The 23,314-nt window shown below is 53.2% G+C and overlaps 1 protein-coding gene across 2 annotated transcripts; it reads right to left on the minus strand.

Annotated features, from left to right (window-relative positions):
• Positions 1-278: 278 nt before the first annotated feature.
• On the minus strand, positions 279-22,519 carry CDC42EP4 (CDC42 effector protein 4). 2 transcript variants are annotated; one of them, XM_004432712.3, is made up of 2 exons: positions 22,041-22,519; positions 279-3,136 (listed from the first exon to the last, which is right to left on the minus strand). In XM_004432712.3, exon 2 carries the CDS (start codon positions 3,027-3,029, stop codon positions 1,959-1,961), a length of 1,071 nt encoding a protein of 356 aa, XP_004432769.1. In that variant the 5' UTR covers positions 3,030-3,136; positions 22,041-22,519; the 3' UTR covers positions 279-1,958. The 2 variants fall into 2 exon arrangements, with proteins under 2 accessions (XP_004432769.1, XP_014644690.1); XM_014789204.2 differs by lacking the exon at positions 22,041-22,519 and adding an exon at positions 20,971-21,560.
• Positions 22,520-23,314: the final 795 nt, after the last annotated feature.

The raw sequence follows: 23,314 nt of genomic DNA on the forward strand, positions 1-23,314 counted from the left end.
GACAAGTGCCCGAAGGCCCCCAACTGTATGTAGTAGTTGGGACGCCAAAGTCCCAGAGCCCCGAAGGGCCTGCCCAGGCAGAGGGGCACGTGGGGCCTTGTCCTTGGAGCGGCTGGAGGCCAGTGAAGGAGGGGAGGGCCCCAAAGGGATGGAGGGAGAAGCCGCCTCAGGGCCCCAAGTGCTGTGGAGGCACGGGCAGCCCCAGGACCCCCAATCCACACCCCCATCCCCCCGCTCCTGAAAAACCCCTCCCCAGAAGCAGAGACAGACACCAGGCGTGCTATAGGGCTTTTTTAATGTTTCCTCACTGTTTTAACAATATCATGAAAAAAATATACAGTTTAGAATCTGGAACTGACCACTGTCTGGATGGGGTTCAAGGGCAGCTGGCAGAGGCTGCACAACCCTTCCGATTCCTCCCCCACTGTGGGAGCTATGCACCGACAGGGCGCTCGAATCAGGAACTAAGTTAGTGTCTGAGCTAGGATCTGGCAAAATATGGGAGACTAGAGGGGCTGGATCCTGGGTTAGTTAGTTCTGTTTGTCCCTCCCCTCATTGGCTACAAGGGGTCAGGAGGAGGGGGGTCAGCCTGTTCCCGGGACAGAAAAATAATCATCAGTTAACCCTGGGGCTCATACCTGAGCTCCCACTCAGTCCCCTTGGGCAGGTTACAGGACACAGAGGGAAATTTGAGTTTGGGAATAACAGCAAGTAATTTTTTAGCATAAGTATGTTCCAATATGGCATGCGGCATACTTATACTATAATGCTAAATCTGGGAACCTTGTACCCTTGGACCCTTGCCCCAGAAGTGGGGGAGGGGACCAGCTGGGAGAGGCCCAAGAAAGGAGGGGGAAGTAGAGAGAGAGAGAGAGTGTATGAGTGTGTGTGTGTGTGTGTGTGTGTGTGTGTGTGTGTGTGTGTCGGGGTGGGGGGTGGACAGGGAATAACCCAGTCAAAAAAGCTTTTATCCCTCCATAGGAAGCATATATTATTAAAAAATCATTTTCCAGAAATTTTCTACACTGGCCGCCTTTAGTTGTTAATAGCTGTGGGGAGAATGAGACATACACGCACAGACACCCACACCATATAGTTCTAAATAAAGTTTGGAAGCACTTAGTATAAAGGTTTTCTAAAAGGATTTGATTTTCCTTCTGGTGGCAGACCTGCTAACACGTTCCTGATATTGCTCTAGAAGGATTTAAACAAAACAAGAAAGAACAAACAAACCCATAGAGACTGAGCGAGTGCTGCAGCCTGTTCCTAGTGTTGTCCTGGAAGGGCCCCTTCTTGAAAATTCAAGAAGCCCAGGGATTTCCTTCCGTTCCCCATCCTGTTCTCTTCCCCGGGAAGGGGACGCGTTTAGTGTACATATTCAGTCCAGCTTTACTCCAAGGGGCTCCAGGCTTCCGGTGCAGGAGCCAGGGACGGAGTAGGGAGGGGCTGGGATGTGTGACCACCGCCTTCCTCCTGCCACATGCATTTACCCTGGCAACCACCGCCAGTCACAGCAGAAACACCAGGAGAGACAAGGTGAGCCAAGTGTCCTTAGCCATTGTACCGAGGCTGCCCCTGGGCTGACCTGCTATTGCCGCACGAGGCGGGAAGTCAGGTTGACGTCTGGCATCCATCTGAGGCCAGGGTGGAGGAAACGGAAAACTGACTTCTATTTCCAGAACACAGTCCCGTCCTACAGAGCTTGGGGAGGGCAGGGTGTGCAATGAAGTCAGGCACCCAGTCGGCACCCAGGCCAGCTCCTCAAGTCCTCCATAGGCCCCCAGGCTTGGCCAATGCCCCTCATCCATGAGGTCCAGGATCTGTGGCTGAAGCCAGGCTCTTGGCTGCCCATGCACCAGAAGGGGGAAGGGGGAAGGGGGAGGGGGGAAGGTGGTGGTGGGCTGGGGGCAGGGAGGAGATGAAGCCAAGAGCGTGGAGCTGCCACCTCCTGCCCACCTCACACTCGGATCTCATCCTCTTCCTCCTCGTCCATGAAGGAGAACTCCTTGTCGGGCTGCCTTGGGAGAGTGGCCCGGGCCCTGTCTGGCCCCCGGAAGGCAGGGCTGCGCTCCTCTAGGACGCCCGAGGTGCAGCTGGAGAGGGAGCTGCTGTCCCTCGTGGTGTGGCTGCCCACGCTGCGGGCTGAGCCTGGGCTGGGGGCTGCCGCGGCCCACCCCTCGTCATGCAGAGCCTGGGGGGGCAGCGGGGGCAAGTCCGGGCTCGCCTTGCCTTCCTGCCTTGTCAGGGGAGGGGCCTCTGCCACTGAAGGGGGAGCCTCGGTGAGACTGCCTGCTGGGTCATCGTCACCATGGTAACCGCCATCCTCCTCCTCTGGTTCCCACTCCTCCTTGTCCATGATGCTGAGGACGTCGCCCAGCATGGAGGGCCCCAGGTCGATGTGGAAGGACATGATGGACTCTGCATGCTTCAGCCCGAAGCTGGCCTTGGGCACGACGGGCAGATCTGTCAGGTCCCCGAAGGCCTGCTCATCGAGGAGGGGGTCGGGGGAATGGGGGGCAGTGGCCCCATTCCGCCGGGGTACCACCTCCCCCACGCCCGCCTCCTCCTCGCTGCCCTCCCCAGCATTCGCCTTCTTCACGGGGCTGGACGACAGACTCTTGGGCAGCTTGCTGGAGCCCTTCTCTGCGGCCTCCTTCTCGTTCAGCTGGGGCAGCGACATGGCATTCTTGACGAAGAGGGCCGAGTCCCGCAGTGAGCCCAGCATGTCCCTCTGCTCCCGGTCCCCCCTGGTCACCGACTGTGACCGCTTGCTGCCCCGGAACTTCCGGGACAGGAGGCTGCGTTTGGAGGATGAGGAGGAGGCCTGCTCATCCAGGGACTCACCGTCCAGCTCGCCAGCCTTGCTGTTGAGGAAGGAGGTGTCCCCAAAGGCGTCCCCTGCCCGGCCCACGTGCATGGTGTGGCGGAAGTCGCCCAGTGGGGCACTGATCATCTCGGCCGTGAGGTCCACTCGGGACCGGCGCTTGGAGTGCACCGAGCTGGACACCAGTTGCTTGAGGATCGGCATCTTGCCCGATGACGAGGGGAGGCTGGCCCTCCCGAGGCAGCGGGCAGGCCTGGGGTCAGATCTGAAGTCCGGCGGGTGGAGGGGGTGGTAAGGAGGAGGTCATAGAGCTGCAAGAAGAGAACAGCAGGCAAAGGGTTAACCCAGGCTGGTCGCGCACAGAAGCCCATCTACCCATGGGTGTTATTTAAACCCCAGCTCCCACCAAAATGAAATAATGTGAAATGAGCCAGCAATCAATTGTATAACCCTGCCTATTTACTCATGCACAGGCTCTATAGTTAGGGGAGCGCTCTTTGCAAATCTGGTTAGAGTTCAAGTAGCCACAGACACTTTCCCTGAAACTTAAGAGATGATGTTTCTTCAAAAGGACACGCAGCCCCCCCACCTGGCCCCGCAACCAGGATGCTGCTAGAGAGAACATGACCACATTTGAGGATGTGGAGGTGCATAGGCGATTCCACACACTAGTCTAGGAAAGAAATTCTGAGTCTATGACTTGACTCCTGTGAACAGCTAGTTTGGAGACATGCTGTAAGTTCTTCCTGTTGTCTGACCTCCATCCCTGTGAAGTTACTGTGAGTCGCAGTCTGCCAAGGAGGGAGAGGACAGCACAGGGCCCAGAGAGACGCTGCCTGGCACTTCCACATATGTGGGCGGCCCAGCTTGCTTTCTGAATCAGAGTTGGGGTGGGGCTACTGGGACCCACAGAACCAGCTCCCCAGCCTTCCAGTCCGTGCTGGGTGTCCCATAAATGAGGATCCCGCCTGTGTCATCTCCATGGTGGGGCCCCAAGCTCTTTGCCGAGGATCCACCCTCCACCTCTCAGGGAAATCAAGACTGGAAAACTCTCTCCCAATTTCTTTAATCATTAGGGGTGCAGAGAGGCAGGGACTAGACCCTAGATGGCTTAGGCCCCTTAGGATCTGCAGACCCCCAGGTGATTAACCTGAACCAAAGAACAGCAGGGGGCCATCTGAAAGCTTGAGGTACCACCCACCTACGCAGCTCCTGGCAAGGGCCAAGTTGAAGTTCTGTGTTGGAGCGAAACCAGCCCCTTTCCCTCAGGAGGGACCTGCCCCAGATGCTAAACCCAACAGCACAGGGCTGAGCAGGGTAGGGAGAGACGGGTGCAGGGATGTAACCAAGTACGGTGGGTGAGGGCAGTGCTGGGCCACCCGTCTTGCTAACAGCACAATTCTCAATGGTGTCCTCATCACAGGCCACCCTTCCCACTGCAAAGCTCAACCTGTGAGTGCCCCCTCCAGGTTTCTTCCCACTCCTGGCTACTGCCCCAAGCTAGGCCACCACATCCCACCTGGCCCTGCCATCAGCCCAACAGGGCTCCCTGCTTCTCCTTCGGTCCCTCTCCAGTCCATCCTCCACCTTTTAGCTAAAACATAACCCTTCTAAGACTCCCCAGTGCAGACCCCTTGATCTGGTGACCAGTTCCTGCCTCCCTTCCCAACGCCATCACTCGCTGCTCCGCTACCCTTGCACGTTGCCCCAGTCCCGGAGCTTCTGTCTCCTGGACTCCAGGACAGGACACATGCAGTTCCTTGCTGGAATACCCCGTCACCTGATTCACCCAACATCCTTCAGGGCTCAGCTGAGACGTCACTTCTTCCGGGAAACCGTCTTAAGCCAGGGAGAGTCCTCCCGGCCAGCTCTCCCCCCAGCCCCCAGCACTCTGGATGTCCCCTCTCTCAGCAGGCACTGGCTACATCATTCTTCCCTGCTGGCTGGCCTGTAATCTTCCCACTGGACTATGAGCTTCCGGAGAGTTCCAAAGGGCCTGTTCACCACTGAATCCCATCTAGCGGTACATGGCACAGTCGGCCTTCAAACACCTGTTGAATGGCCAACACTTGCCCCTGCTCCTTAGTTTCTCCCTTTCTGCCTTCTCAAGCCCAGTGACAGCACTGGCTTCGTTTCAGCCTACAGCACGGCTCCAGGGCTCCCGGCTTGACCGCTCTGTGCCCTCTAGTCCCCAGCCCCCACGCTCTTGTTCCTTGTCCGGTTGCTGCTGCCCAGCCAGGTGGCTCCCCCGCCTGCAAGTGACCCCCCACCCAGGCAGTCACTCCAGCAAAGTTCTCTGGGGCGGGCGGCAGGAGCCAGGCACCAGGGCAGACCTGCCACACAGGTGACCTGGGCTGGGCTCGGAGCCAGGTGAGGACTCTCCTGGAAGGCCTTGGGTGCCCCATTACAATCAGCTCTCCCTCCTCACTCTCCTCCTCCCCACCACAACCTTGGAGAAGTTAGCTTCCCCTACCCCTAACCTGAACCCTCCCTCCTGCCCACACCCTGAGACCTAGCCTCTAAACAATTAGCCATGGAACAGCTAGGCCCGAGACTGGCAAACATTTTCCATAAAGGGCCAGAGACTGAAAATTTTCAGCTTTGTGGCTGATACCATCTTTGTCACAGCTACTCAACTGTCTTTGCAGTAGGAAAGCAGCAGCAGACTATATGTCTGGCCTTTGGTGGGTAGCATCACTGGTCAACATTTAGGTGTGGCTGTGTCCCAATAGAACTTTATAAAGACAAGTAGTGGGCCGGATTTGGCCTGTGGGCCATAGTTTGCTGACCCCTAAACTAGATGCATGAAAACTACTGGCCTCAGGGTCCTCCCCTTGCCATTGCTTCAGGAAAGAGTTGCCACATATAACCCTCTGGTGGCAGCAGAAGCCTGAGGGATTTCAGGCCAAACTTTGGGGAAAATTCTCTTTGGCTAAAAAAGAGAGAGGTTTACTGAAGCAGTGACTTCTCCCAGTTCATGGCCTCGAGAGCAGAGCTGGGCTGGAAGCTGGTCTCCTGGTCCAGCGCTCTTTCTTCTCCACTCCAGGCCTTTCTCTGGCCTTTGGTGGGTAGCATCACTGGTCAGTTACCAACACCAATAGAATGCTCCTCCCCACTTGCAGCCAGGGGAATCCAGAGAAAGGAAGAGCCTGGCTGCTGCCTCCAGAAAGTTCTTGTATAATCCTAGAGCAGATTCTGACAGTGTTGACACTTTGGGCCAGATCATTCTTTGCTGTGGGGCCTGTCCTATGCATTGTCGGGTGTTTGCAGCATCCCTGCCCTCTACCCACTAGATGCCAGTAGCATCCCTCCCCCACTTGTGATAACCAAAACGTCTCCAGACATTTCCAGATGTCCCCTGGGGGGCAAAATTGCCCCAGATCGAGAATCCCTGTCCTGGAGTGAGAACACATATGTAAAAAAAAAAAAAAAGCGTGTACTGTTCACCAGGTCAACAAAAAAAGAAAGGAAAGGAAGGGGGCAGAGAGGGGATGTAAACAGTCAGAATTGTGGGAGCACATTATATGAACTTCCAGAGTTGCGTAAGGGTTTCACTGGAATGGCAGGAATCCCCAGGCCCAGGAAGCAACTTTAAGTGCGGTGGTTTCCTCAACTGTAAGTGCTCACTAGCGAGAAGGGGAAACCACAGGCCCAGCTACCCAGGACTCAGCAGAGAGGGTGCAGACCCCTGTGGCCACCCACAGGGACCAGGTATCCTGGGGAGGAGGGTCCCCACTATCCCATTCACCCCTCTCCTAGCACATTCTTGCAGGTAGGGCTAGAGAGCAGCAAAGAGGGGGGCTGGCAGGGAAACCCCTAGGGCAGCCCTGGGATCGCCAGCATCCTGCACGGCCCTACACCCCAGAAAGATAGCAACAAGTCTGGCCGATGCTATCTGCTGCCTGTGGTCTTGCGTCCTGGGGTGGGAACGGGGCTTTGTGGCTCGTGAGAAAACAAGCTATCTTCAATATCCAGCATGAAAAAGTCCTGAGAGTTGGGGCCCACATGGAGCCTCCCACGTGTCCCACTGTCCAGTGAGGAGGGGCTGCAGGACCTGGCAGTCCCGGGGCGGGGTGAGGTCTGGGCCTCTGGGCTCCCTGAGCTAGAACTCAGACTGGACAGGCCGGGCTCGAGGGCTAGGGAGAGCTCACTCCCTGGGTTGTTTTTAGGTCCTTGGTTTCACGGCCGCTGAGTGACATCGTCACCCTAAGCTTCTAACAGAGAACAATCTGGGGGTGAGGAGACGGAGCTTAAGTACAAGCAGGTGGCCCAGGCCCGTCCTGGAGGCAGTGCAGGAGGCCTGAGTGCACCCCCGGAAGGGGATCGTGCCAAAGGGAGCCGGTGGCTCAGGGTGGGGGGTGTTGCTAAGCACCGTGACTCAGCTCTGGGGAAGTGGCTAAAACAGCCTGCCTGACGACAGGGTGGCCACTCCCTATGGCCTGCCCTGGGTGGGACACCCCCCTCCCCGGAAGCACGTCCCACTTTCCTGGCAGAGCAAAGGAAAATGGAGCAGCAACTCACAGCTCTCCCTGCCTCTCCTCCGCCTCTGGTGGAACCCGGTTCCTGCACCCTTGGCCCCACTGACCACGGGATGCTCCTCTAAGGCAGGAGCAAGGAGCCCCCCTGGAAGGCCAGAACCCTGCTCGGGTTTACACCACACCCTTGGCTCAGCTCTGCTCCTGGGGCTATAGAGCGTAGCCCTGGCCTGGACCTCTCACTCATCCTCCCAGGCACGCTGCACGGAGAGCACTACCCTCCCAGATCAGCCAGCCCAGCAGCTCCTAGACAGACAGAAGGACAGGCTGGACCAACGCTCTCCAGATGCCTAGGCAGTGGCCCATCCCTGGCAGCCGGGCCCAAGGCAGGAGACAGACCTGGGCTCTCCTGGGCAGCCAGGCAGGTCTCCCACTTTGCAGCTGACCCCGCAGCTCACTCCAGCACACAGAGTACACATGTTCAACGCCCACGCCACCGGCCGGCTGCCCCTCCATCGTTTCCCAGGGGTGTTCTAACCATCCACCCAATACGGACACCAACGTGAGTGGACGGAAGGGGGCATTTGGCGCACGATGACTTCACTTGTGGCTACAAGAGTCTTCATTCATTTACTTTTTCTTTCATTCATTCATTCATTGACTTACTGCATCCTCACCAATTTTCCCATACTCTTCTAGGCCCTGGAGACAGAGCGTGAAAATAACAAGGTGGACAAGCCCCTGCCTTCCCAGGGCACACCTGTAGTATGAGTGTGGGTGGGTGGGAAACGGGGCTGTGAACAAGCTAATTAAACAGTATCTCATAGTCCTCACTGTCACCTCAAGGGACAATTCAAGCAAGTGTGGGAGTCATGGGCCTGGGGGGGGGGGCCCTCTGAGGAAGCGGCACTGTGAGCTGAGAACTGAATGATGAGAAGGAACCAGGCACGTCAAGAACATTCCAGCAGAGGGAATGGCACATGCAAAGGTCCTGAGGTAGGAACAAGCTGTGGCATTTGAGGAATGGAATGAAAACCCAGAGGCCAGATCGCACAGGGCACTCCCTGTAAGACCAGGTGAGAGTTTGGATGCTGTTCTAGGTGCGCAAGGAAACCAACAGCAGTTCCTAAGTAGACGTCATCTGATCTTCCTATTTGGAAGTTCCCATGGCTGCTGGCATCGGAGGCATGGAGGAGGGGCAGCAGGAATTCAGGGCAAAGAGGATGGGGGCCAGGATGCAGGTGTGGCTAAGGAGATGGACAGAGGGGGACACATTCAGGGCATGTTTTGGAGGTAAAGGCACCAGGAGCTGCTGAGGGCCAGGATGAGGGAGGAGAGAAAGGGCAGACTCAAAGGGGCCAGGCCTTCCAGGGCCACTTCGAGCCTCTTTCCCAGTGGTGGGTCTCACCTGGTGGGCCATGGACCTTTCTCCCAGGGGTGCGACCAACATTCCACCACTAGGTAGAACTTAACTCTGCAAAAACAGGGGAGGCACTGTGCTACACAACGTCTGTCAGCTGGAACAACTCTCTGAAAAGGTTGTGCAAGAAACTCAGTGTAACACGGGCCACGACTCTCTGTGAGAGGTTCGGGGCTACGGCTTTTGTCACCAGAGAAAGGTCCGGTGCTTTCTGGAACGTTCACCAGCCTTATCCTGCGAAGATAAGTAGTCCCAGTGAAAGCGGAAGACTGTTTTATTCCAACGGTGCGACAGGACTGATGGGCAGCTAGTGAATGGGCAAGAACTGTGGCTGCTTTGATCCACATTGTTACATGTTGCGAGAGGAACTTCAGCGGGGGCTGTGTGGAGATTTTTGCTGACTGTAGTACTATTCGGAATCTCTCAGTTCCTTCACGCGCACTGCCAAAAGCCCTCGTATTGGAAACTGCGCTCTTTGTACCAGGAGGTTAAGAAGCATTGTCTGAAAATAATCTGAGCCCGAATAGCCACAATTAAAAAAAAAAAAGCCCTGGATGGGAACATGAAATATCTTCATCACAGCTCCCGCACCACTTGTGTATCTGTGTCAGATACGTCCTTAAAACACCTGGGTGTGGAAGGACCACACTCTCAGAGATGGAGACACTAAATTAAGGGACTTGGCCTAGGTCACGGATCGAAGCGAAGGCTTTATTCCCACACCAGGCTTCAGCCACTGAAATAGCCATGCATTATCCAAAGTGGGGGCCCCCAGCACATCAAAAACATGGAGCATGTAATTTATGTTGTGTGTGTACATATATACACACACACATATACACATTCATACATATACATACGTGTATTTTTTGTAGATTATATACATATCTATTGTCAATCCACGCATCAATTAATAAGTTTTAGCTTTCCTTCTTTCTTTAAAAAAATCAATATACATAGAAGTGCTGGTGTTTTCTTCCCACATCCCAGTGGATTTTCTTGCACACACCTGGGGGTGTCAAATGACTCCCACTGAGGCATCCTGCAACTTTATAGATTCCAAAGACGGAGAGATGGAGGACACCCCCAAGATTATTCACCCTGGTGGCCTTGACGAGGCTGTTGGGGCAGGGAGAAGTACTTGCCATGGAGCTGGTGAGGGACCCAGGTGGCACAGGAGCCCAGGTCTCCTGTCTCCCAGTCTGAAGGTCTTTCCCATGCTAAGAACGCCAGGCACCAGGCTAGACCTTCTAGTGTCTGTTACCCATATTATGCCCATAGTAAGAGCTGGGAAAGGGAAAAGGAAGGACCTCCCTCTCCCCCTGCAGCAGGTACTCGGTGCCACCAGGCAGGCAGAGAGGTACAAAACCTTGGACCAAGAGCTGTCAGAGTCCAAATGATCCCAGGATGGAGTGGTCTTGGGGCATCAGCAACTATGGTAGTTTCTTGAAATAATGGCTTTAAAATGAGTCTGATTCAGCAACCTCCAGACTGGGAAACCTACCCCATGGAACTATTTCAAAGCAGGAAAAGAGTCACACACACAGGTATTCATTGAAGCCCTATTCACAATAGCAAAAGATGGAAACAACCTAATAGCTAACAATAAGGAAGTGGCTGAGAAAACCAGGAGCCGTGGCTCAGCAGATGATCCTGCAGGCAGGAAAAGTGGGGGCTGTGGAGACTTTACCAAACCGCACTAAGTGGAAGGGAAAACAGGCAGACCTTGTACTTGTTTACACACAGTGATCACAACCCTGCACAAACAGGCATTCACGAATAAAGACTCAAAGGGCATACGGAGAAATTAAGAGTTATGTCAGCCTTGAGAGGAAAACAGCCTTTTTATTTTTTAAGTTTACTTTAATGTGGTAATGCTGCTTTAATAATAATAAAAATCCCAAAGCATCAAAGGCTTACGGAAAAGACTTTTAATTTCAAAACCCGCTTAGAACTATCTAGTTCTCAGGGCTCAGTACAAGGCATGGAGCAGGGGCTGGGTGAGGATGGGTCTTGGTCCACACACTCTCTCATATCAAAACATCTCCCATTGACATCTGTTCTCTTTCTCTTCTACCCCCCAAACCCTCCCCTGCAAGCTGGACATGTTTATTAGGTCCTCGTTTTATTCTAAGTTGTCTGGGAGGAGAAAGTGGGCAATCTATAACAACCTGGTGTCAGGGGAAACAGAGAGCTTAGGACTCCCCCAAAAGAACTCACTTCCCAACAGCTGCTTCCTGAGGCCTCAGCCTCCTCAACTGAGCAGGAGATGGGAGATAACAATCCTCCCCAACCACCACCGGAGACTGGACAATTTCCAGTGACACTGAAGCTCTAAGCTGGAGGCCAGCCTCCCACATGGGCGATCCTACAGTGGGATCCTATCTGGGACACCCTGGGCAGCTAAAGGTTCTGCTTCTGCTGGTTCTACAGCCCCAGCTCAGTTCTTCTGATGGCTGCAAGGGAGCAGGGAAAATGAGGAGCGGGGGTCACACAAGGACAACCAGCACCCCAGTGTTCCAGCAACTGGCCAACCACCAAGTCGTGTGCAGAAGTAGCAAGACTGGCAGCAGTTCCCATTTATTGGGTGCCTGCTACATGCCAGTCATTGTGCTGGGGACATCCTACACTTATGCCCCTCACCCTGCAAGGAGGGTGTCACAATTGCCCTCATTTTATAGAAAGCGAAACTGAAGCTCAGATGGGGTGAATGCCCTCGTTCACTCTCCCAGCTACTAAATGGTGATTTGAGCCCATTTCTGGCAGACCCTGGAACACATGGTTTTCTGTATGAGGTGATGCCCCCTGGCCCATTCAGATGTCCACAGCTCAGAATGTCCACAAGAAGGGACATGAGTAGGATGCGATGAGGGAGGCTGTTTATTTAAGGCAGACCTTGGAACCAAGGCTCACTAGACTGACTCCCCATTAGAGATCTGCTCCCAGGGATGTCTCAGACGGGCTGCTCCTTACTCAGGATCTCATTCCCACCTCCCGCTCTGAGGAACCTCTCAATGTTCTGATTCCCTGGGAGGTGAGAGGTGGGTGGGGAGGACCACCCTGAAGTAGAAGCCTGCACTCCGCTGGCATATTTAGGAATGGGCCGAGCACAAGGTCCTGCTTCAAATATTTCTCATGCCTGTGCTGCTCCAATCTCCACCCTGTGTTTCTCCGTAGTTCCAGCTGCAAAGAAGGAAGACCAGAACCCTGACCCAACCTCTCTCCTAGAACCTGCCAGGCTGGGTACCTTGTGCTTGCTCCACACTCCTGCCTGCCAGCCAATCCAGACCAGGCTCACTGGCCCAAGGTGCCACTGCCCAGCCTCGTCCCGGCAGATCCCATTTCCCGGAGACAAACACCCTGAGCTTTGGTAGCCTCTTCCTGGAGGAAAGGGAAAGTGAACAAGGCCTCAATTTCACTACATGCTTCCCACAGCTGCAAGCAGCCGATGCACGTTCCCCAGGCATCCCTGCTGGGGAGGCAGGGAGAGAGGAGTATTGCTGGGGAAGGGGGTGAACTCACCCCCGGTTATCAGGACACTAAGATCTTGTCAGAGCAGGGCTCATCGGGTGAACTGCACAGGGAAGAAAGAAATGGTCCACACCAGAACTTCTCAGTGACTTCCACTTTCTGCTGCCTCTCTGGGGGTTATTAAATAATTTATACCTACACCGTCCAATATGGCAGCCACCAGCCTTATGTGGCTATAGAGTACTAGAAATGTGGCATCTAAATCGACACGTGCTAAAAGGTAAGATACACACTGCAATTCAAAGACTTAGAGAAAGAGAACGTAATATACCTCATTAATATTTTTATATTGATTGCATGTTAAAATAACAGTATTTTGAATATATTGGGTTAAATAAAATGTTAATTTCACCTTTTTTTACCTTTTAAAATGTAGCTATTAAAAATGTAAATTATAGGGGCCCGCCCCGTGGCGTAGCGGTTAAGTGCATGTGCTCCACTACTGGTGGCCCGGGTTTCGATCCCAGGTATGCACTGAGGCACCGCTTGTCAGGCCATGCTGTGGCGGTGTCCCACATAAAGTAGAGGAAGATGGGCATGGATGTTAGCCCACCGCCAGACTTCCTCACCAAAAAGAGGAGGATTGGCATGGATACGGCTCAGGGCTGATCTTCCTCACAAAAAAATAAATAAATAAAAATGTAAATTATATGAGATTTGCATGGTGCTTCTATCAGATAGTGCTGATTTCAACGTTTTACCCTTTTATTACACAAGCAGTACTTTCCATTGTTGATGGATAAATAAAGCCAACCATTGTTTACATTTGGTTGAACATGTTTATGTGTTAATAAATAACGCTCCATTATTTTAGATTAAGTCCTAATTTCCCAATTTTCCCACTGAATTTTACATTCAGTGGGCCCCTGAAGAATGTTAGGCTGCTTCAGTTTTGTTTGAACTCTGTAACAAATATACTTCCAGCTCAGCCTGAGCAAGTTCTTATTTCAGGAGGATACATCCTTATAAGTGAGTTAAATTACTTTTCTTTCTTTTTTTTTTTTTTGTGAGGAAGATCAGCCCTGAGCTAACATCGGTGCTAATCCTCCTCTTTTTGCTGAGGAAGATCGGCTCTGAGCTAACATCTATCGCCAATCCTCCTCCTTTTTTTCCCCCAAAGCCCCAGTAGATAGTTGTATGTCATCGTTGCACATCCTTCTAGTTGCTGGATGTGGGACGCGGCCTCAGCATGGCCGGAGAAGGGTGCGTCGGTGTGCGCCCGGATCCGAACCCGGGCCGCCACTAGCGGAGCGTGCACACTTAACTGCTAAGCCACCGGGCCGGCCCAATTACTTTCATTTCTTATTGTTAACTTGTTCTCCAGAAGGTTTTACAAGTTACAGAACCACCAACATGGGACGATGGTCTTCAACACCAGGCGTTATATTTTATTTAGTTGAATCAAAAACAACAAAACACAGCAACCACCACCCTCACAAACTCATAATTTGCGTTTCTTTAATTACTAATGAGGGTGAGCATTTAAAAACTATATATTATTGGGCTGATCTTCCTCACAAAAATAAACAAATAAAAAATAAAAAAAATATATTATTGACATCCGTATTCTTTCTCTTGTAAATTGCTTGTTGAAGACTTTTGCCCATTTTACTAGGGGTGGAGCGGGCTTCACTTTTTCCAAGGGATTTGTAGGACTTTTTAAAATATTAAAGCTATTAAAATTTTTTGACCATCCTATTTTGCAAATATTTCTGCAAATTTTATCATACACTCATTTTCATTGTGGTGATTTTGTTGTTTTCTTTTCCATAGAGTGCTTATTAATTTTTACATGGTCAAACCTGTTTCATGGTTTCTGGCTTTAATACCATGAAGCAAAGACCTTCCCCACTCCCAAGTTTATGACAATATTCACTTCTTCTAAAACTATCAGGTAATGTAATAACTAAAAACTACTCATAGAGGAAAATACTAGAAAGAAACACACCAAAGTAAAGATGTCTGTGGCTTATAAAATTGTGGGTCATTTAAAATAGATTAAAAAATTAAAATATAACAACAAAGTAATGTTAGTTACTGATTCCTTATAGAATTGTTATAAAATACAAGTAAAGCATCAAATGCTACCTTCAGCAGATACTAGATTCTTTATATACAGACACCACCCACCCACGGGTCTATTTCCAGACTTCTTTATCTGCTATGCCTAAACCAGACCTACACTGTCCGTCTGTAAAATATGTTTTGAGTATCTAGTAGGGTAATAATGTCCCTCCTTTAACTTTTTTCTAAAATTTTTTTGGCTTTTCTAATGTAGTTCCAGATGGACTTGAGAAACATTTTATTAAGTTGCAAAAGAAATCCTGATGGGATTATACCGGGATTGAAAGGAAACAATAAATTAATGTGGGAAGAACCGCTTTTATCACAACATCAATTCCTCATATCCATTTATTCAAGTCTTTTAGACATTCTCCATTAAATTCTGTGGGTTTTCTTACGACAAGTCTTACACGTTTCTTGTCATGTTATTCTGGTTATTTTATGGTCTCTTGGTGTCGTGAATGGGTTTTGCATCCTCCCCCTTTTCACAGCTATATCTTCTGACTGGTTATAGCTGGTATATGGGGAAGCTACTATTTTTTTATTTATATATATTTAACGGTCACTCTACTAAACTTGCACTTTCTTACACACTCTAATCAACTCTATGATTGACTCTTTTGGGCTTTGCAAGTAGACAAGCCCACCATCTGCAACTAATAATAATTCTGCCTCCTCCATTCCTCATTCTTATCTTGTTATATTTGCTACAATTGCCAATATAATGTTGAATACTACTACTGATATGGAACATCTCTGTTCCTGGCATTTACAGTGACATTCTAAGCCTCAGTCATCCAAGACAGTAGCCACTAGCCACATAGGGCTGTTGAGCAGTTGAAATGTGGCTAGTGCAACTAAGGGACTAGTTATTTTATATTTTATTTTAATTATTTTAAATTAAAAAAATTGATACTTGATTCAATTATTGGAAACCTTAAGTATGTTTAAAACAACTTGAGTATGTGAATCTACTTTTTCAACTATCAATTTCATGAAATCCAAATTCTAAATTTATGAATTTAGCATCCAAATTGAGATGTGGTATAGGTGTAAAACACACACTGGATTTTGAAGACTTTGTATGAAAAAATAATGTAAAATATCTCATTAATATTTTTACGATTATGTGGCGAAATGACAATACTTTGGATATACTTGTTTAAATAAAACATGAAAATTAATTTCACCTGTTGTTAGTTTTTAAAATGTGGCTACTAGAAAACTTAAAGTTACATACGTGGCTAGCATTATATTCCTATTGACAGCGCTGTTCTAGGGTATTTCCATTAATCATGATGCACACCATTGGATTCGTACAGATATTCTCAATCATCTTAGAGAATTTATAGTTCCTACAGTTTATGGGAAGATGATGCCAATCACTTAGCTAGGCCAAATTGTAGGAAAACACACTATGGCTTGGATAATTTACCCTTTAACTGCTAGAAAATATAGAAGAGGATGTCCACTCTATTAAACACTGACTTGTAATCAAGAGAGCTGTGGAATAACATTTCTTTCCCAGGGTAGGATGTGCCAGCTATCAAGACTGTGTGCTAAGGAACCCATTCCAGGAAACGATATCCTAGATCCCACTCATGGACCTCAGGTGGACATGCCCTCCCTGGACTATGGGTCATGGAGGAAGTATGAGAAACAGAACTAACCTTCATTGAGCTTTTACTCTGCACCAAGCTAGATGCTTAATTTTGATTAATTTTTCTTTCTTTCTTTTTTTTCCCAAATAACACACTGTCCTAGGCATTTGAAAGACTTTAGCTCATGTATTCTTCCCAACAATCCCATGGAGTTAGTATCATCAGCCCCATCTGCAGATAAGAAACTGAGGCTTAGAGTCAAATGACTGCCCCAGGCTACAGTTGCTAAGGACAGTGCTGAGAGAAGAGTCCAGTCTGCCTGATTCTGAACCCTGGACTTTCCCCACTCCACCGTAAGGCATATCAGGGAAGGGTCAGAAGCATTGTTGGGGCCCAGGCCTCTGAGATCTGATGAAGGTTGTGGATGCATGAACACCCTTAGGATGCAGTTTTGCATAGAATTTCAGGTTAAAATCTCCCTCGTCTGGGCACCCCATTCCTCACCACTCCAGGGAACGTACAGAGAAGTCCTAGGAAATACAGACCACAGCCTCCCCTCCTCTAGGAAGTCCACCCTGTTGGGAACACGGCTCCTCGTGGGCTGGGACCGAGCCACTCTCTCCAGTCCACTCCTTCATCTTTGTCCGTGCATTCACCTCCCTCTTCACCCCAGGACTACATCTCAGGCCAGGGGAAGGAAGGCAATGGGAGCGGGGGGAGAAAGCCTCCCTCACCACCTGGGAATTAGAACAGCTCGGGAAACGAAGAGAAAGGAGTGAGCCACGACCTGGGAGTAACAGGAAGTGACAACTCTGGAGCCAAGACTGCGAGGAGGCAGCGACTCAAGGACATTCAGCAACTTCACTTGATTACAGGGCTTTTCCTGGAGATGTGTGTTTCCCGGGAGCTGCCAGCTCTCCAGCTCCCATCACAGAGGGAAGAGCCAGGAGAGGGGAAGGGGTGCCCGGTAGGGGCCCCACCGCCCCCTGCAGCGCAAGTCTCCCCAGCTGGGAGAGACCGGGCTGCTCCTCCCCCCTGCAGGGCCTCCGAAGGAAGCGGCTGGGCTTGAAATCAGATCTGCCTGGCCTTGTTTGGTTTCACTTTGCTTCTCCTAAGAGCAGAGTGCTCAGCTGAGGAGTGGGGAGTGAAAGGACACTCGGGGGTCTCCAGAGGGAGCCGGGTGGATCTAGACTCACTCCAGAGCTGGCAGATCTTGCCCTGCTGGAGCGTGCAGCGTGGGAGTGAAGAGCATGGACCCTGGAGCCTGACTCCCAGGTCATAAGCTGGCTCGGCCACACTGGGCAAGTTACTTGTGCCTCAGTTTCCTTATTAGCTTTCAAAGCGACTGATAACATTATGTACATCCTAGCATTATTGTGAGGATTAACTAAGCTAATATATGTAAAGCCCTTAGCACAAGCACGCATTAAGGGGTAAGCACCCTTACATATCTGCCGTGAAGATGATGCTGTGACATGTTCACTCTCTCAGCAGGTGCCCTGTGTCCATACCTTGAAAGGTAGGAGAATTCCAGCATCCCCAGTGACACTGGCCACTGTCACTCCCCTAAGTTCAAAGAACACACATTATTAACCCGGGACACACAGCTCCAGAGCTGCCTGAGGAGACCTAATCCAAAAGGCCCCAGGGCTGACCCCTTTCAAAGTCCTTGGGGTCCTTACGAAGAACAGTTGTGGGGGGAGTGGTGCTCCAAGCTTCCGAAACCCTGGTTCAGATCGCAGTCCCTACCAGTGGTGGGGTCAAGTGGCCAGAGACATAGTTTCTTTCCCCGCCTGACTTCCCTCCTCCCTTCTTTACCTCTGACCTTTACTGATGCAGAATGGAGGAGCCTGGCTTCTCTCGGGACAGGACTTAAGCTCTTTCTGATTTCAGTTGGAAACAGGCAGACGAGGTGGAGGAGGGAAAAGAGAAACTCCTCCCACTCTTTCTAGGATGAGGGTCCGATAACTTGGGACTCTGGGGGACCCTGGGTGCTACCAGCAACAAAGAATGCACAAAACCTCAACATGATCAACCCCCAATAAAACACAGCCTGGTCCTTGTACGGAACCAGATTCGCATTAGAGGTGTCCGTAAACTGTCTTGCCAGCCCTAAGGAGGTTCCTTTTGAGTTCTCTCAGCCTTGCTACTCCCACTTTTGGATTGAGCCTTAAACCCCATGGTGGGGGGTGGGGTGGGGCAGGCACTAGTCCCCTTTTGATGCTTCAGGGCCGAGGGTGACATTCTAAGGGATGGAGAAGGGCTGCACTGAGTGGGAACCTGAGGGTGGAGAGGAAGAGGGGCAGGGAACAGAAGCCGGAGCAGCAGAGCCTGGTGTCACCGTCACACTGGGGAGATCAGAAGCCAGGGCCTGCAGGTCAAGTTCAGTTACCAAAAGAACTGTGTGGACACAGGTCTGGGGAGAACTCAGAGACCCCCAGGGAGGCTGGAGGCTGCCGTGGCTGATGCCATGTGCCACCCTGATGGCCAGGACAGAAGATGGTGGCCCGAGTGGCCTTGGCACTGCTGCTTTTCGGATGCCCTCAGCCTCTGGGATGAAGGAACGAGGGGGAAGTGCCAGCAGTGCGGAGCGGTCTCTTCCAGGCTGGTAAGAAGTGTAAGCCCTCATTCATGGACATGCCCCAAACTGCCCTCGCCTGACCCCCAGGAGAGACCATCCCTCCGCAGGGGAGGCTGAGTGGAGACCACCAGGAAGCTCCATTCCTGGCAAAGGAGGGCTCTGGATGCCAGCGCTGCCACCCTGGCATGGAGCCCCGCGCTGCAAGCTGGCAGTGCCTGAGGGAGACTCTGATGGACATCACTGGAAGGAAGCCCAAAGTTCCACAAGATGCGTATTTCAAGCTGGAGCTTCAGGGACACGGTGAGGGGGAATGTGGGAAACTAATGGCTAAACTTCCTTCACCTCCTTCACACGCACGGCGAGAAAAGAAGGGCCGCGCCCAGCCACATACGAATCCCTCCCAGCACAACCATCCAGGTCCCTGTCCAGAGACGGCTGGCATGGGCCTATCCCCCCTGGAGCACCCCAGAAATACTGCTGGAGCTGGCCTCCAAGAACACTCCAGGGTTTGGTTCCTTTTCCCAACATTGAGGAAAGGCCTCTGGTACATAGGTCAGAAAACCTAAGCCCGGCTTCCAGGGCAAGATTGCTCAACCCCTGTGCCTCTGCCCTCAAGCCTTATCTCTGGCATCAACCCAGATCCTGTTCCTCCAAGGGACAGACTCCTCCCTCCCCCACAGAGAGACAAGCTCCTCTGAGCCCGTGAACCTCCAGCCAAAGGAGGCTGGAGTCACTGCCCAAAAGCAATCCCGGATGCTCTGACCTCTGAGCTCTCCCCTCCCAACTAATCCAAACTAGAGAAGGAGGGAGACAGACAGACAGAGGTGGGTCAACAGCACATCTTGCCTGCCACACACCTGGGCACAGCCTGTGCTGGCCACAGAAATCAGTGAACCACTCCAAAGGTGGAGAGGGTTGAAATCCCTGAACCACAGCCAAGCTGAGGCCCTTCTGGGAAAGCTCCTGACTTGAAAAGAAGGATCTAAGATCCCTCTCCCAGGCCAACACATGCCCATCGCCCACAGTCCCACTTTGTAGATAAGACTCTTATTTGCTTGGGGCTCCCTGGTTTCCAGTCCCGTGAGAGTTGGACTGCCAGGTTCTAAGAGGCAGCAGGACAGGAGTGGGTTGGGTGCATATATCAGATGGGGATGATCATCAGTGGGTGGGCGTGTGTAAGAGAGACATGAGGGGAAAAGAGAAGAGGGGCCAAGAAAGAGAAAAAGATGGAAACCTCAGAAAATGGAAGAAATGCTCAAAGTAGAGGCTGGAGCTGGGGAGTGCAACATGAGCAGTTGGTTCTCAATGAGCAGGGGCCCCAGGAACTCAGGGAGACATCAGAGGGGCCAAGACACCCCAAACTGCCACCTCCTGGGAGCGGGCTTACTTTATCACACCAGCCCCCTCCCAGTCCCTGCGAGGTTACCAGGATCCCTGGGAAGACCAGAAGAACCCACTTGGATACCTCCCAAGCTTCACTGAAGCCCTGTAGTGGGAAAGAGCAGCTGTCCTCAAGGAGTGGAGGGGCAAAGTCCAGGTTCAGAGGAGATAAAGCACACTAATCAGTCAGTCACATGGACAGCTCACCCGGGGCAGCTGATGAAAGCTGGAACCCACCTGGCACCCCCACTCACAGCAGGGTCCTAGCTACCCCACAGGGAGGAGCCTCGCCAGTCTCCAGTGGATGCCCCATTATTGCTCCCGGAGCCCTGGGGCCACCTAGAGGCCTGGCTGGACCCAGCCCTGGTCCAGCCAACTCCCCATTTCTGGGGAAAATCCACAGCTCAGCTCCCCCTTCCTTTGTGCCCTGTTCTTTGTTCTCTTAAAATTCAGTCCATCCTGCCGGTGGTCCCCTCCTCCACCCCAGCCTCAGAAAGGGGGCGGAGGCGTGAGGAGTATTAGAAATCCAGACTGTGCAGAGAAGTTGCATCGCAGGAGGCCCTCCTGTAACTGGGCCCCTCATTGTGTACGCTGGCTGGCTGGGGAAGGCTTTCTCTGGTCCAGATGGCTGCTGGGGTAAGGATGAGGGAGATTCTCCCTCCAACACCCCAATCGCTCTAGAGAGGAGCCGGGGGCTTCACAGCCCAGGGACCCTTTCCCCATTCAACTGCTCAGATACAGGGGCAAAGAATAGGCACCGTGGACGCAGCCGAGGGCCGTGGCAGCCGGTCAGATTGCAAGTGGTGACAACGAGGAAAGAAAAATCATCGTATTTCCCTTCCATTCTCCCAGAGAGAAAAGAAAACTTCCAAAGCCCAGGCTGCAGTACCTCGTCGGGAAACACAAGCAATCTGGTTTGAATTAGCAGGGAGCACCCCTCCCCCAGTCTCTCTTACACACACACACACACACACACACACTCACTCACACTCTCTCTCTCCCGGCTCAGTCCTCTCCCAGGGAGCCCGCCCAGCCTCAGCCCTCCAGCCCCCGTTCCCGATTCCCGCCCAGCTCCCCCGGCCAGGGCACTCACCGGCGGCGGCCCAGCCCGCAGAGGAGCTCACAGGGCACGAACCAGGGGCAGGGGGCAGTTTTGTACCCCCGGCTGGGGGCGCTCCAGGGAGAGGGCGGAGCTAGAGACGGCCCATCGCAGCTCTGCCGCCCCAAGCGGGTGATTAAATCATTAACCAACCGCTCCCGGCCCGCGGCCACGCCAGCAGCGCTTTGGCCCGGGCGCACCCCGCGCGCGGGTCCCGCCCGCGTGTTGCTCCCTCCTAGGCTCCAGAGGGGCCGCCAGCTCCGCCGGGCCCCACCCCGCAAAGAGGCGCCTCGGCCTCCAGGTCTTCCGAGGAGGCGGGCGGGGCGGGAGCCTGGCGGGGAGGGAAGGGTTCGCGAGGGAGGGGAGGACGGAGAGAGTATTTGTTTCCTCGGCCATTCCCTTCCAGGCGGCTCCTTCCCTCTTTTCTCCCCGGCCCGGTGACGTTGGGTGGTGTGTGCTGCAGTGTGTGTACCAGAGAGCGTGTGTACACGCCTCTACCACTACAAGCGAATAATTCGGTTATTCATGGAGAACTCTGGGCGCACACACGCCCCTCTTGGGGAGACCGCGGGCTGCGCGCCGCCGATTGTTGTGCTCCTGCCCACACCGGCACACACCCCATTCCTGGGCAAGGGGGTGGACCTTTAACACCCCCGGCTCCCCGCCCCCGTCCCACCCCACCCCACCCCCATCCCCACCCCACCCCCACCCCCAGTAGCGCCCTGGGCCGAACCAGCGAATCCCAGTCTGGGAAGAGGAAATCGAGTCGGAGAGAGGCTTCGCCCGGCTGCCACCCTTTCCTCCCCAAACCCGCTCCGCTCGGACACAGGGTGCGTGGCTCGGGTCCCGGGCTCCCGAGCCGTCCCGCACGCGCCGCGGTGAGAAGCGACCGGCGCCGAGGAGTGGGGGTCTCTGTGCCCTTCTCCCCGCCCCACGGTCCCCTATCGCGGCGTTTTCAATCCTCCCCACCCCATAGGGGGGCTCGAGCCCCCCAAGCCGAGCGCACTCAGGCCTCGCAGGGCGCAGGTGGCTGTTACGGCCAGAAGCGGGTGCCCGTCGCCTACCTCGGTCCGCAGAGACCCGAGCGCCCGGCCGGCGCGGCTGCGCTCTCCGCTCCGTGGGCTCCGCGCGGCGCCGGGGCTGGCGGCCCATGTCAGCGCCCGCGTTTGTTTCCCTCTCGCTCTCGGGCTTTCAGGGCTGGGAGCCGCTCGGACACTCCCCTTCCAGGCTCCTCCCGCGCCCTGCCTCCCGCACCCCTCCGCGCTGATGTCACGGCGCCGCCGCAGCCAATGGCTGTCGGGAACCTCAGCCCGGCCGCTCGGCCTCCTAGGTTCAAATCCGAAAGCCTGAGACTTTCGGAGCTTCAGGTGGGGCGGCCTGGGCCCGGAGGTCGGCCAGGACCCGAGCTGATGGGGCCCCGACCCCCCACCCCGGGCCCTCGGGATCAGGGCGCGACTCCCCCGGGGGCCCAGCGCGAGGCCCTCCTAAGGCTCTTCCCCGTTCGGAGCAGTGACTGGAAACCGACAACCGCGCCCCGGCGGTGCTCCCGCTCCCTCCCTCCCGGACCCAGGACCGACGGGAGAAGGGAGCCCGAGGGTCGGCGCCGCCCGGGTCGTGGATTCCATCCCAGGCTCTTACTGGAAACGAGCGGGGCGGGGAGGAGCCAGCCCGAGGCCAGGCCCAGAGTGGGTGTAAGAAGGGTGACCTGTCTTTGACCAGCCCACTTTCCCAAGTCTGCCTTTGCCTCCTGAGTATCCGCTGAGGCAAGTTCTGCTCCAGGTGAACCTCAAGCGGGATGAGCTCCTGAGTACCAGGCCTGAATGCTATGAGAAGCAGGCCTGGGGCTCGGGTCTTGAAGAGGAATCGCTTCCATTTGTAAATGATCGTTACTAATCAATGCCAGCGGTGAAACGTTCAACAGGAAAGTGGACACAGCACCACGTGAAGGTTCTCATGCTATCAGCCGCTCCCTCCCCTGGGTTTTAAAGGAAGGGGCTGGAGATGGCCGAGGCTCCAGACTCCCTCTCACCAACACGGCCTTCCAGGGGACCCCTCAGTGGTCCCTTTGGGCTGGTGCTTTCCCCCACATTGCTCCCAGTTGTAAGTCCTCCCCCACTGCTGGCCTTTCCTCCTGAAATCACAGCTTAAGTCTTATCTGTTCCCAAAATAACTTTCCTGATTCTCCGAGGCACCTCCCCCCCTTATCTTTCCTTCCATTTTTAACAAATTGTTTTGTCTTTAGGGCTGTTAGTAATTTGTTCTTTTTTACAGGTGTCTGGGGTTTGACCTTCCCAGTTAGATTACATATCAATTAAGCATACCTCCAGGACAAAGTCTT

The sequence above is a fragment of the Ceratotherium simum genome, chromosome 16 (genome assembly GCF_057802395.1).
Source record: "Ceratotherium simum simum isolate JZ-2026a chromosome 16, ASM5780239v1, whole genome shotgun sequence".
Taxonomy (NCBI): Eukaryota; Metazoa; Chordata; class Mammalia; order Perissodactyla; family Rhinocerotidae; genus Ceratotherium; species Ceratotherium simum.

Excerpts from the sequence above, each read along its gene's own strand:
- CDC42EP4 (XM_004432712.3), bottom strand. The coding sequence starts at position 3,029 with ATGCCGATCCTCAAGCAACTGGTGTCCAGCTCGGTGCACTCCAAGCGC.